This window comes from Gouania willdenowi, chromosome 11, assembly GCF_900634775.1.
Source record: "Gouania willdenowi chromosome 11, fGouWil2.1, whole genome shotgun sequence".
NCBI lineage: Eukaryota > Metazoa > Chordata > Actinopteri > Blenniiformes > Gobiesocidae > Gouania > Gouania willdenowi.
In genome coordinates, this window is record NC_041054.1 from 19,550,948 (window position 1) to 19,566,006 (window position 15,059).

The 15,059-nt window shown below is 37.5% G+C and overlaps 1 protein-coding gene across 1 annotated transcript; it reads right to left on the bottom strand.

Annotated features, from left to right (window-relative positions):
- Nucleotides 1–938: 938 nt before the first annotated feature.
- On the bottom strand, nt 939–14,400 carry LOC114472411 (solute carrier family 22 member 13). Its single transcript, XM_028461663.1, has 10 exons — nt 13,647–14,400; nt 11,160–11,263; nt 9,474–9,628; nt 7,401–7,569; nt 7,100–7,214; nt 3,846–3,952; nt 3,573–3,784; nt 3,362–3,470; nt 3,068–3,280; nt 939–1,518 (listed from the first exon to the last, which is right to left on the bottom strand). Exons 1-10 carry the CDS (start codon nt 13,989–13,991, stop codon nt 1,416–1,418), a joined length of 1,632 nt encoding a protein of 543 aa, XP_028317464.1. The 5' UTR covers nt 13,992–14,400; the 3' UTR covers nt 939–1,415.
- Nucleotides 14,401–15,059: the final 659 nt, after the last annotated feature.

Consider the following 15,059-nt stretch of genomic DNA (forward strand, 5'->3'; position numbering starts at 1 on the left):
TAGTGCATGCAAATATCTTGGCTCAAGATGAGGAGATGAGGCAGCTGCTTTCATAAAACACGAACATGTTTCAAAGACAGTTCAGAGATATCACACGTTTATATGACAACATCATGGAAGTGCTTTATAAAATCCATGAAAGATGATCAGTCAGAAAAGGCTAACATTGTGTATTGTAGGAAATCTACACAAAAAACAGCTGCTAAACAAGACAACCAGGATAATTTTTTCAGGAAATTTTCTTTGATCTCCTGACATGTTTCAACTGTCAACTGCCAGTCTTCTTCAGAGGTGTCTGCTGATTGCTTTGATGTGTCCTTGACTTCCGCATAGTAATTCCAGCAAGTTCGATTTGTCTTCCTTTTGAATAATATGCTAAGGTTTCATTTATTATTCAACTTTTTTTTTTCCAAGAAATTTACTTTGATCTCCCGACATGTTTCAACTGTCAACTGCCAGTCTTCTTCAGAGGCGTCTGTCTTTTCAAAAAGAAGACAAACTGAAGTTGCTGGAATTACTACGCGGAACTCAAGGACACATCATAGCGATCGGCAGACTGTAGAAGACTGGCAGTTGACAGTCGAAACATGTCAGAAGATCAAGGTAAATTACTTGAAAAAAAGTCAACTGCCAGTCTTCGTCAGAGGCGTCTGCTGATCGCTTCAATGTGTTTTTGACTTCCACATAAAAATTCCAGCAAGTTTATTTTGTCTTCTTTTTTAATAATATGTTAAGGTTTCATTTATTGTTTAACTTCTTTTTCCCAGCTAATTTACTTTGATCTCCTGACATGTTTTGACTGTCAACCACCAGTCTTCTTCAGAGGCGTCTGTCTTTTCAAAAAGAAGACAAAATAAACTTGCTGGAATTACTACGCGGAAGTCAAGGGCACATCAAAGCGATCGGCAGACTGTAGAAGACTGGCAGTTGACAGTCGAAACATCAAGATTAAAGTAAATTTCCTGAAAAAAACAGTTGTCTGAATAAATGCAACATTAACATATTATTCAAAAAGAAGACAAAATTAACTTGCTGGAATTAAGACTACCAGGACTTGTCCTTGTCTAACTCAGTCCTGTGTTTGGTTTACAGACATAAAACCGTATACGAACCATTCAGTCTAAGCATCTGTAAACTCCTGTCTAACCAAATGTACCAAAACTTTTTAAAACCTGAGACAAATGTGTAAACTTCTGACTGAACAAGCTGTTTGTAAACTGCAAGTTCACTGGCTACTTTTGCTTGGTTTGTGCTTGAACACTGTGTGCTTGCTTTGTTGTGCGGACCATGATTTGGTTTCTTGCATAGAGCTTTTAGTAATTACACCCTGACATGCAGTACCTGCTTACTTTGTATAAAGGTTTAGGCTGTATAAAACTGTAAATTATTGAACAAGTGCAAAGTTATGAACATCATTAAGTCTGAGTGGCTAGAGATTGAAGCTCTTGTTTCTCTTCTGTATTTGAAGACTGGCTCTTATCTTCACATTTGTGCTGATTCTCTTTAGAACACGGTGGCCTGCGTGGAAAGACAAAGATAAAGTCAGCCACCAATAAACAAAGAAGTACCTGTATGTATATCACAAGGACATGGATGGGAAGCTTCCATGGCTTGTTCAAGTAACGTTATGAGGGTGATATACTGTAGCTGGTGCACACTAATGTGTAAATGTTTAACTCATTTTGTACATTTAAGTTGCAGACTCATGATTCAAGAAACAAAGAATTTGTAGGTGTGTGTTGTTTCCTGGTTCAAACCAGGCTGACCCTGTCACTATCTTTGGCTGTTTGGACGATGTTAATGTTTTTGTACCAGTGGTAATTTTGTTTACTAAAAACAAAAAATAGTTTTCGTCCAAGTACATTTTTTTAAAGTGACAATAACTAGTTTATCAAAATATCCTAATATTTTTGTCAAGTAATAAAAACTCAACTTTAACTTCATCACATGGGACAAAATCCGATCATTACACATGTGATCATGTGGTCTTATGCATTGATCAAGTCAAATCTGTCTGTGTGTATTTACAAACATTAATAGTAAAAAAAAATGCATACACTTTTGTGCTTCATTTTTCAGTAAACTATATCTGTAACAGATTTACTACATTTTGACTAAAACTAAATCAAAATTTGCTGTCAAATTCACAGTTTTTTTGGACGTGGTGTATGCATTAAAGTTATCTGGATATTGATATTGGTTGTATTGGGTTTTTTGGTTGAGATGTGTGGGCTCAGTTATTCTCTCCTAGTTTTGTTTGGTACAAGGTTGAGGAACAGATAAGCAGGGGTGGACCCATGGGTCGTCGACCCGAAGTGGGTCGGTTCGGCCCGCTACGTTTTTTTGTTGTGATTTTTTGATGAGCGAATAACATGGTGGCCAAGAATGGTCCAAAAGGGCCAAAAAAAGAGTGAGAAGTGACTAAAATAATCCAAAAGCAGAAGAATGGCCAAAAAATTGGCAAATAAAGAGGAACTGGGTGCTATGTAATGGCAAAAGGTAGCTTTAATGAGCAACATGTGGCCAACAATAGTGAAAACGGGCAAAATTGTGGCACAAAAAGAGGCAAAATGTAGGGGAAAAGGAAACTTGTGGTATTTATTGGGCAAAAGTTAGCTTATTTTGATGAAAAGTGGAAAAAAAAATTAAAGGACAAAAATTGGATAAAAGTGGCAAAAAGAACTTGCAAAAATTGACAAAAAGTAGGAAAAGGGGTATTTATTAGCAAAAGGAAGCAAAAAATCTGAAAAATGTGTCAGAACTTTTTGAAAAGGGAGAAAAATGGGTCAAAGGGAATCGGTAAAAAAGTTTCCACTTTTTAGGGTTTTCGAGGGGAATAATAATAAAAATCAATACTTTTTGTTTCAGTCCTCCCCTGCATATAAGTGTGACCCAGACAGTGTCGACACATGTAAGCAGCTGTACATTTGAAACCAAGACAGTTTTCATTTGTGTCTGAATTGAAAATCCTATCTTGGGGATTACGCAATTGTTAATCTGAACCTTAATATCTGCAAATCATTCCATTGTGTTGTTAAATTGTGTTAAAACATTTCCTATTAAGTACCTAATGTCCCAGTTTTCAACATCTTCCACAGTGTCTGGAAGAGATCGACCAGCAGTTTCTGGCAGAGCCATGGCGAGGGCAGCACCAATCAGAGGACAGGTGCCAAAGATGACGAGCGGTGTGGCCGGGCTATGGTTTTGCAGCATGTTAATAACCGGGGCTAAGACACCCCCCACTCTTGCAAACATGCTGGTTACCCCTATTCCTGTTTGCCTGAAAGCACAAAAACAGCATGATTTGTTTTTTTTCAGGTATACAGTTGGAAAACTTTGCAGATGAAGTCAAATGTCTTACCTTAAAACAGTGGGAAATATCTCAGCGGTGTATACATAAATAGTAGCAAAAGATGCAGTTATACCAAACTTCCCTGCCATGGCTAGACCAGTCAAGACTTTTGGATGATCTACAAAAACAAAAATAAATGGTAATTTTTAGCCCTCTAAGTTGTCTCAAGAAGATTTTTAAGATTTGGGTAACTTTTGTAACCACTGTGTGTCCATTTTACCAGCAGGAATGGCCAACATTAGTAAACAAGCGAGCCCACCAACAGCCAGGAAGCCACAAAGGGAGAACCGACGGCTGAAGGGTAAGAAGATGAGGACTACAGAACGAGCCGGGATCTCAATTAATCCAAACACAAACTGGGTGAAGTAGACGTTCGTCCCAAGTCTTGAAACGCCTAGCGAGAGGCCATAATACACCAGGACATTCACAAACCTGGAAAAGAGAGTTAAGGGGGTTGCGTTTAAACTCATACTGATAACATAAAGTTACGCACCAGATGTAGAACAAGATGAAAGATCTCTTCCTCATCTGGGCTGTCCGGACAAGATCGATTGCTGAGTGTCTTTGCGTCCCTCCAGTTGCAAACTCACACTTTTCAACCTGATGTGCACATGGACAAACGTTTAGTGTTTCTACATCACACAAATATCCAAACCACCAAACCATCAGTTCATATATCTTCTAGTACCTCTGGTTTGAGCCATGACTATTTCGGCAAAGGCAGGGCACGAGAAATTTATTTGTGTAGCGCATTTCATACACAAGGCAACTCAACTGTTCTTTACATGATCAAAAAGTGCAACAAAATACATTCAACAGCAAGATTAAAATCAGTAGCAAAAACATTTAAAATCATCAGTAACAACATTTACCAGGGGTCCCCAATCCTGGTCCTCAAGAGCCCCTATTCAAATGATTAACTCACCATCAAGCTCTGCAGAAGCCTGATAACGATCCTGGTCATTTTAATCAGGTGTGTTGGAAGAGGGAAACATCTAAAACATGCTGGATAGTGGCCCTTGAAGACCAGGATTAAACCTTTCACTCTGGTGGTGTTCTTTAGGTGGTAGAAGATACTCGCTGACAGCAGTCCTCTTTTCCTTGTTACCAAAGACAATCACCTCCATCTTGTCATGATTTATTGAAGGAAGTTTTCACTCATCCAGCAGTTTAATATTTCTAAACAGTCACACAACACCTCATTTGGACCATAGTCATCTGGGTTCAGTGATAGATATAGTTGTGTGTCATCTGCGTAGCTCTGATAATCAACCTTACAGTTCTGTAGAATTTGTCCTAAAGGAAACACATAAAGGCTAAACAGAAGGGGTCCAAGAACAGAGCCCTGAGGAACCCCACAGGACATTGATATTCTGTGCAACAAAATTGTATGGTCCACAGTGTCAAACGCAGCACTTAGATCCAACAGAATGAGAACAGATACTTTTCTGGAATCAGTGTTTAACCTTATGTCATTAATCACTTTGATCAGAGCAGTTTCTGTGCTGTGATGAGAACGAAAGCCTGACTGAAACGTATCAAATATTTTGTTGAAGGATAAGAATTGACTCAGTTAGTTGAAAACCACCTTCTCAATGATCTTGGCCATGAATGGAAGGTTGCTGATTGGTCTATAGTTAGCCAGTATAGAGGCATCCAGTGTTCTCTTTTTTAACAGAGGTTTCACAGCAGCTACTTTCAGGGATGTTGATACGGTGCCTGACTGGAATGAGCAGTTAAGTATCTGACACAAATCAGTGACATTTGACTTTACAACAGTTTTAAAGAAGTTTGAGGGTATTGTGTCAAGGCAACACGTTCATGGATTCAGCTGCTGAACAGTCTCCTCTATTGTTTTTGGATTCACTGTAATAAACTCTAACATTGTAGTTTACTCATCCCTCAGTGGTTGAAGCTGTTCAAGCTTTTTTGTTATTTTGCTGGTTTGTTCTCATGTTTGACTTTATTGCCAAGGTAAGGCACACCCTGGACAGGTCATCTCACCAATCATCAACAGCTAACATTCAGTGAAAGACAATTATAGTGGTACAAATATTCACTTGGGCAGTTGAGTTGGAGACTTGATTTCACACATGTGAAAGGCATCCTTGTACATAAAGGCGTCTGTTGAAATGATTATAAAGCAACATTTTTAGTGCTTTGTCAAGAGGCCAAAATTCAAAGAGTAGATTTGGATTTCTTTAAGATTCTGATTTGAACACTTTTCAGTAATTTATCTTCAATCGCTAACCTATTATGCTACAATACCAACAATTAGCTCTATGTTAGCCTATAGCAAAATAACGACTCGTAGCTGGCTTTTTTTTAAAGAAGTGTAAGGTTTTCTCTCCCTTCTTCTGGATCTTTTAATTGAACAGCTCCAAGGACAGATGACAAGAGCACTACTATTTCTCAGTTGTGTTCTAATTAGTCACAAGTAAAAATTAATAGGCCTCCTGCAAACAGCTCTCATGCAGGTGAGAACCAGAAGCAAGAGTGTGTGTGTGTACAGAGATTTTTGGGCTCTGGGAAGGGGTGCGGACAATGGGGGAGGATGGCGCAAACATTTTTGACTGATATATCACCATGATCCAGTCTAGCATACTACACATGACCTGGGGGTTATGTGAACATTGTACAAAGTGTGTCTGTTGGAAACCAAGCGTATAGCTAAAGCAACAGATTGTCAGAGCTTACAAGAGACTAACATTGAAAAAGACAGAAATAAAAGAAATATCTCTCAGGAGCCTCTACCAAAACATGTTTTCTGCACTCATGTTACTGAGCTTAAAGAAAAATTAATTTTATAAGGGCTTTGCTACAGTGATATACATTTCTTTAGCCTCATTCAGAGGGTCAAAGTTGAAAATTTTTTGTTTCCTACCTCACTTGTTATTACACATTTTGTAAATAGTGAGCTCCAAAAGGGTGAGTTGGATTTCTCCATGCGCCATTATAGGGAAACTCCTCCTCCTGACAATCCTTGCCCCTCCTACACTATAAGAATGTGAACTCCTCCCTCTCAAACTACCTCACTGGTAAAACAAACTTGGCAAAGGCAGATTAATATCACAGTTAATATCTTTATGTTGAGTATATAAATAATCCAAAGTGCAGAATGAGTGCTCACAATCAGTTTCACTTTTAGCAGCCGTATACCGCCTCGTATTGCCTTTGACATGATCTGATGTTTTTGTGACCCAATGCAAAACAATGGACTATAACCTTAAATGGACTGTTTCTGTGGTAAGAAGAGGTGAGGAGGACAAGAATGTGACATAGCAGCTCTGGTGAGTGTTTGACTCAGCTGAGAGTTTACTTCCCTGCTCACAATCCGTTTCACTTTTAGTAACCGTTATCGCCTTTATGGGATGATCTGACGTGTTTGTGACCCAATGTGACGCAGCAGTAGGACACAACAATGGACTATCATCTTAAATGGACTATTTCTGAGGTTAGTAGAGGTAAGGAGAAGAAGGAAGTAAATGTTAATGATTTACTATCCTGCTGCTGCTGCTGTGATAAACACACACCCTGAAGCAGCGTTTGTCAGACTCACAACCACAATAGCTGCTTGTGTCTACAGACACGCATACTCTTGCATATGCATGACTTTTCAGAGGCTAAATCTCTGGAAAACAGGCGAGTTTAGGAAAATAAACCTCAAATACTATGTTATTGGGGTTGGGGAACAATTGGGGATGGGTAAAAAATAGCATAATACTGGACCTTTTAAGCTTAACACACCTGAACAGTAGGCGGCAAGACACGGCCATTAACGAGTGCTGCTTTGCGGAGGAGTGCTATAGCTTCTTCTCGCCTGTCGTTAGCCAGCAGCCACCTCGCAGACTGGGGGAGGACCCTGTTAAAGGACAGGAAGAGCATGCAACAAACATGGCAATAGAGTTTAAATAAGGCACAGAGGAAAAAAAAGAGGCAAGAAAAAGTGAACGATTAGGACGAAGGAGGAAGAGGCAAGACAAAGAAGGCATTCACATGTATGAATAGACAGTGAATCTAATGTCCAGGTGCAAGTGGAATTTCTCACCATATATAGAAGAAGAGCAGGAAGCCAGGGGCTGATATAGCTAGTTGTAGCTTTCTCCAGTCGCGTATCAAATACGCTATTCCTGCAAGCAGCATATAACCCAGTCCGAAGGCGTAGTCTGTGGTGATGCCAGCCAACATGCGTCTTTTAGTGCATGTCCACTCGGTGCCTTTAGGGAAAAGAGAGGAGAGGGGAAACCACGGGGTTCTGGGTTCAATAAAGGTCATGGTTTGGAACTTTGAGGTAGAGGAAAAAAGTGGTAAGGATTTCACAGACACTGTATTATTGTGGTGTACATCAGGGTTGAGGTTAATTGTATTTGACAATTCAAAATTGCCAAATACATTGTAATCGTAGGAGTTCTTAATATTTTTCTTCCGCAACTCCTTCGTTTCATAACTCCCCCTAGGCTATTAATGAGCACTAATGACATGTATGTCATCTCATAGGGACAATGTCAAGGATGATTTGTCGACCTTATTCGGAGCCAAAATGTCAAGGTCAAGGACGCGGCAAATGTCAAAAACCTTATTTTTCCATATCTTTTTGAATAATTATCATACAAGTTTAATGCTTACATTTATGAAAAGCTCATCTCAAGTGGAGTATTTTATTTAATTAGACCAAAGGTGTAAAACCTACCAGTAAAAAGATCAGTAGGGGTCAAAGTTCATGACGTCACAAAAAAATAACTTGGCCACAAATTGAGATACAGTGCTCAGACTGGTACCATTGAACAACATTTCCTTTCAATGTGTGACCCTGACCTTTGCGCAAGGTAAAAACAAAACAAAAAAAAGCCAGTAAAAAGATCGGTAGGGGTCAAAGTTTATGTCGTCACAAAAAATAAATAAATAAATAAATATTGTGAATATTATGTTTCCCTATAACTTGGCTACAAATTGAGACAGCAATCAGACAGGTACCATTGAACAACATTTCCTTTCAATGTGTGACCATGACCTTTGCTCAAGGTCATATTTAAGGTCAAGGTCAGCCTTCTGTTTTTCCTGCATTGTATAACTTGCCAACAAATCCAGATACAGTATATACCAATTTTCAATTGCCAAATACATATTCGCCTTGCAAGTATAGGTCTTGCCTAGTTATAAATAAGTATATAAAACAATATGTTGCTGTTTTAATCGTAATTGACTTCAGATAAAGGACTTTGTAATTGTAAATGGCATGGAAACTATAAAAACTGTCAATTACAATTCAATTAAACATGATAGAGTGTTATGGCTTACACACATACGTAGTTAACAATCAATAACATTTGTTTTATATAAAGTCAGTTCTGTTGAGGATCATGTAACCATTTAATAAAAATATAATAATAACTGAAATCGAGGGTATATTGACATAAAAAAAAGGCTTAGACACCCACACCAAAAGTATTAATACCAATATTTTCATGGATAAGGATGCCTCACAAAGTAACCAAAAGACGGAAAAAAAAATGGACAATAGATAATATTTTTAGTATATTTTACAGCTGATTTAAGACGAATTAAAACCAACCCGTTATCATTAGAGATGCTAGCAGAAAGCTCACACAAGAGGAAGGTTAAGTCTTAAGGGGTTATTTATTTCAGGCGCGATAATTGTGATTAATTGTAATTGAACTTTAGACATTCGGAATGTAATTGCAATTTACTTTCAGGGGAAAAATAATAATTGCAATTTTAATTGGAATTGGAAAAAAATGCCAGTCACTGTAGTCATAATTGAGTTGATGTTAAACATAGATAGTTGGTTGATGTAATTGTAATTGAAAAATGTAATTTACCCAAATCCTGGTGTACATTGACACCTGATACAGTATAAATCTTTACTTTTCATCACCCAATAGTTAAAAAAAATAAACGTTTGTTTTATATAATCTTAATTAGCACACTAGTCAACTTTAAATGCGTACATTCTCAAATAATAAACCTCTGACTGACAAAAAAAAATGCTCAAAATAAAAGGCCGGTTAGGTTAGCTTAGCACAAAAGAGGAAGGTAGCTTAGCTCATGTAGATTGTTAGAAGGTTAGGAATTGTGTGCATGCGTGCGTGGTGGTCAGTACCAAGTACAAAGGCGTTGATGATAATTCCAGATATAGTTGTGCCGACAATAAAACGAAGAATCACATAGACTGTAAAGTTTGGAGCGAAAGCTACAGTGACTCCGAAGATGGTCTGGAGTGCGATGGACAACAGCAGGACGAAACGCCGACCATACCTTATACAAACATAAGAGAGACAATTATTCATTTTGTCATCTGCAGACGTCTGCAAAAACCTTCCTTCCTATTTTTCTAAGCAGATACAATGAGGGGCACATACTGTACCCTACATCAGGGGTTTATTTTTCCCCTTTTTCCACAACTACACCAAACTTGTCATCTTTGAACTTATTTTCATCACTTTTTCTTGCCATATTTTTGCTCCTTTTAATGCTTTTTTCCTACATAACTCCCATTTTTGCCACTTCTCCATTGAAATTTCAATGCCTTTTCTGCACGTTTTTTTTAACTTTCAAGACATTTTCAGCACTTAGAAACCCTTTCCATTACTTTCCCCATCTACTGTCACATATGTTGACCCATTATTCTCACTTTTAACATCTTTTCACCATATTTTATGCTTATTTTTGCCAATTTAACCAGATTTTGTCATGCCCATTATTTGCCAGTTCAAACTACGGAAATTGTTCCTACTTTTTAAATTACATTACCCTTAATTTGACACTTTTAACCAATTTCTGTGGTTTTTTGAAATCCCATTTCACCACTGTTTTTCACCATTTTCGGTCACTTTTAACCCATTTTATTTCTGATTGAAACAAGGAATTACACCTTTAAGATGACTATTTACTATGGCACAAATAACAATAAACTTCCTGGATAACAGTGGATATTATTCAGATAAATAAATAAATGTGGTTATCACAGATTCATAGAACAATGGATGATCATTTTTCTGACTTTAAGGATAGGCTCTTGATTTTTACATTTTATTTAATTCATCTTCCAAACCACCTATTCCTGTTCAGGGTTGCATGGGTCTGCTGGTGCTTATACAAACATTTTTGTATTCATCAATATTCATATTTCTTGTTTATCTAAAGAAGAAGAGCCTCACACTAGCTGGTTACCCACCTCACATTTCCTGCTCATCAAAATAAATGAATTCACATTGAATAGGTGGAACAGACTCATGGTGGAGTACTAAGTGATTTTAAGTCCAGGATAGCAAAATAATTTCATTTCATTTTCAGATTTGCTTTTGGAAGAAAAAGTACTGTATCTATTGCAATGAAATAACATTTTTAAAAAACAACCATGATAACAATTTAACACCCATTTCACAGAATGTGTATCTTTTCATGACTTTTCTTTTCTTATTCATTTAATAGCATAATATTGACCCTTAGAAATGCAGAGGTACAAAAGAGCCATAAGATCTTAAAAATTCTACATCGCAAATGGTTGATGACATATGAAGTAGGTCATTATCACACAGGAGGAAAAATGTGGGTACATTTCCTGAAAAGACAATAAACTGTTTTTATCCAACTGATGTGTATCTTCTTCTCTGAATCTGCACTGCCACCATTTGCCTATTGCCCTACTTACATACTGTACATCAAAGGCTCCAGTTGGTGTCCTGCAGACATGCTTTGATGCTGAGCATCTGGATGTGCGCTAAAGTCACAAGTTTGTGGCTGATGAATGCTCAAAGGCTCAAAGGCAGCTCTGTGAAGATCCTACCTGTCAGCCATTGATCCAAATATCAGCGACCCCACCAACAGACCCAACATGTAGATGGATGATCCCAGGCTGTTCAGTCCAGCTTTGTTGCACACGAGGTCCCACTGTTGAACCCACAACTTTACAGTAAGAGGCACAGTTTATTTTTTTTAATTTTTAGTGATTGTATATATATCCAGACATTATGGGGCGCCGATTGTAAAGTTGTGCATGCTAAAATAAACAGCAACTTTTCTCAAAATTTAGCAACAAACCACGTTTAAAAATTTGTGTTGAACGTTAAAACTAAATATTAAATGTTATATCTCAATGTGACATTTAAATCTAAATGCTAAATCTTAAATGTAAATGTTAAATGTTGAATATACATCTATTTCGTCTATTGTTCCTTCAATGAGCTTTTATTTCTGTACTTCTGGTGAATTTGCATATTAGCTAAATATTTAGTTTCATCCGTTACATTTAACATTTAGATTTAACTTTTAGCTTTTATATTTATATTTAACATGTATATTTAAATGTAACATTTATCATTTATATTTAAGTGTAACATTTATCATTTATATTTAAATGTAACATTTAACATTTAGATTTAGATTTAACATTTAGATTTAGATTTAACATTTAAGATTTACATTTCACATTTAAGATTTACATTTCACATTTAAATTTAACATTTATAATTAATATTTAACATTTACAATTAATATTTAACATTTACAATTAATATTTAACATTTACAATTAATATTTAACATTTAGATTGAAATTTTACATCAACATTATATTTTTACGAGAAAAGTAAATATCACAAATTTCACAAATATTGCTGTAAAAATTGGTCAAAAGTAACACACGGGTTTTTTAATCGTGGTTTGTTGCTAAATGTTGCAAAAAGTTGCTTTTTATTTTAGCATGCGCAACTTTAAAATCGGCGCCCCATACGCTATTTGACATATTGTGACGTATTGTGTGAACACCCACCTCAACACCTTTTTTTGAGTTCTGCTGGTATAGGTCTATGGTGCTGTATGAGGACCTTTGATTCAATTCTAATGTCCAAAACACCATTATTAAAAGTCTGTGTTTTATATGATCTAAATTAATCTTTCTTTTTTCTGTCTATAAATTGAGGGAATGCCCACACCTTACAACACACAGAACACCACAAAGCCATTATAGCATCTACCTCATCCCACTCTATAATGCACTTATGCACTTGTAGGGTGTGGAAAAGCTCTCCAAGAGAAGAGCTTGACTGTTGTAGACATTGACACCATTTGTATCTGTCTTCTTATGTCTTTTTTTTTTCTATACCCAAATTGAAAGTGATCATTGGAAAAATACAAAAACTGAAATTAGCAGACAACAATCAAATGCATCACATCACAGCCAACCAATCAGATTAAACGTAATGCACCGTGCCAAAACAGCATTGGATGCTGGGTATTTTCTCAGTTTTAGAGTTCATAAATATAGCAAAACTAATTAGAGCCTGAGAATTGCTTTATTTTGAATTTCATTAGTTGGTGTTATTTTTATTTTGAAAAGAATTGTACACATGAACAAACCTTTTGTTTTATACAGATTAGGGCTGGGCATTATATCGAGATTCAAGAAAAGTTTAGCATTTTGGCGATAAATATACGTATATATATATATATATATATATATATATATATATATATATATATATATATATATATATATATATATTAAAAAATTGTATAGCTTATTTTGTATCAAAATACCTGTTTTAGGAATCAATGCTTTCTCTACTTCTCAGAAAAGGATGAAAAGCTTAGTTAGATTGATTGCTGATTGTGTCCTAAACAAGCCACACTATGGAACTCACTCAAACGTGCTTGGAGCCCGATTTTCGATTTGGGGCCCAGCTAGGCCCCAACAAGCCCCAAAAAAAGAAAAAAACGAAGTCAATTTCTCATTTATTCGCGAGTCAAATATTATGATGGTTGTTGGTACAGAATCATTGACAGATACCAATATATAAATGGGGCCAATTACTCCGTATGTGCCACGGGGGCGCCACTGGGCCCCTGGGGGCCCCATTTCTTCAAATGACCAATCCTCCGTTAATGCTCGTTGAATCAGGCGGTAATTTGACATGGACATTCAATGAGCGGATGTCAAGAGCTTCTCGGAAACTTTTTTGAAAGGGGGCCCCACCCCCTTTTGCGGTAATTTCTAATTTTATCGGAACATGGTTGTGTGATATATCGTTTCAAAGGCAATTCAGCGTAAATTACGATTTTATGTCCCACAATTTCATTTGTTTTACTCGATGAAACCGAGTCATTTGACTGAATTCTCGGTAACGTAGTACATGATATTCTGCAGGCCCGGCCGTACTTCATCAGAACTTGTTACTTGTACTTGAGCATTTTATGTATGACGTACTTATATTTGAGTACAATTTCAATCAAGTAACAGTACTTGCACTTGAGTAGGATATATCAGTGGCCTTTACCTCAGTGACTGTGGTGCTTTCAAAGGTCTCCTGGCTGTAGATCCATCCGTGGCTACAGGGGACCCGCTGGGTCCTGTTGCCCTGCAGCAGCAGCAGCTCATCCACAGAGAAGCAAGATGTGTTGACCAGGCTGAAGTTCAACGCCATGCTCTCTGCCATCATGGAGCTCCTGGTCCTGTTCCACGTGGAACGCTCCCTGCACTGATGGGGCGGTGTGGCTCCAGTGAAAACACTCACCATCATGTGGAAGGCGAGGAGAACCTGAGGTAAACATATCCACACGTACAGAATTTTTTGGTATTTGCCAAACCCTCCAATGGCGGAGAGGATTTGGTCGAAATTCATTGTTTTGGTTTATTTTTTCTTCTCTTTTCTTTAAATAGAAAAGTAGGACAAAGCTGCTCAGTCAGTGAACATCGCGTCCACAGACTTTAGTCCTGAAGTGTCCTGGGAAAGAAGAAAAACAACCAGGCTGAACTGATATCAAATCACAACAGACGCACTCCCACCTCTGCGCGTGCACCGAGCACATATATTGTCTCCTAACGAGGGCGCGCACCGGATGTACTGTGAGAAATTCCTCCAAAAAAACAAACAAAACAAAAACAAAAGAAAAGATCGTCTCCAAACATAACACGAGAACCAGAAGCAGAGGTTTACATGGATGATCCCGCTGGATGCGATGATCAGCAGCAGCACCGGAGCGCCTCACTGTGTTGTTGTTGTTGTGGTTCATTCACGTTTTAACGCTGCGTGGAGGATCTGGAGACGCACGCACACGTTGTGGCACTTGGGAGCGCGATTAGCAGCTATAGGCAACTGGTGGCCCGAGGGCCACATGGGGCCTTGGTCTATTTTTGTGCGCCCCCCAAAAGAAATCCCCCAAAAATTGCATTTCAAGAAGTTGAAAGAAATATAAAGCCTAATGTAATACACAAAATAACTCACAAAACACACAAATCGAAATCAAAATGCACAAAGTACACAAAATCACACACTTCAACAAACTAAATGACTACAAAAACACAAAGGAACAACAACACATTACAGAATAGCTTCAAAAACACACAAACTGTCAACAAAATTACACAAAATGACCGGAAAATACAGAAAACAACAACCAAAATGCAGAAAGTGACCCCAGAAATGCACAAATCGACAACATAAATGGAGAAAATTACAGAAAAATACATACAATTACAACAAGAACTTAGAAAACCACAAAACCATAGACATTATTAATGCTCAGATCAGTCATTATTCTAAATACTGACATAAATGTTGATAACGTGGCCCTCAGATCTGATGCTATCACATTTTGTGGCCCATGCTGTGATAGTGTTGCCCATCTCTGGCATATAGGTGGATGAATATGTTATTCAGAGCGCAGGGCCACATTACACACACACACAC

Bases quoted from the DNA above. Each gene is read 5' to 3' on its own strand.
- LOC114472411 (XM_028461663.1), bottom strand. From the start codon at position 13,991: ATGAATTTCGACCAAATCCTCTCCGCCATTGGAGGGTTTGGCAAATAC. The intron at 11,264-13,646 runs GTAAAGGCCACT...TGGGTTCAACAG, and splicing joins AAAGCACCACAGTCACTGAG to TGGGACCTCGTGTGCAACAA. The intron at 3,953-7,099 runs GTGTGTTAAGCT...TGTGCACATCAG, and splicing joins TCTTGCCGCCTACTGTTCAG to GTTGAAAAGTGTGAGTTTGC.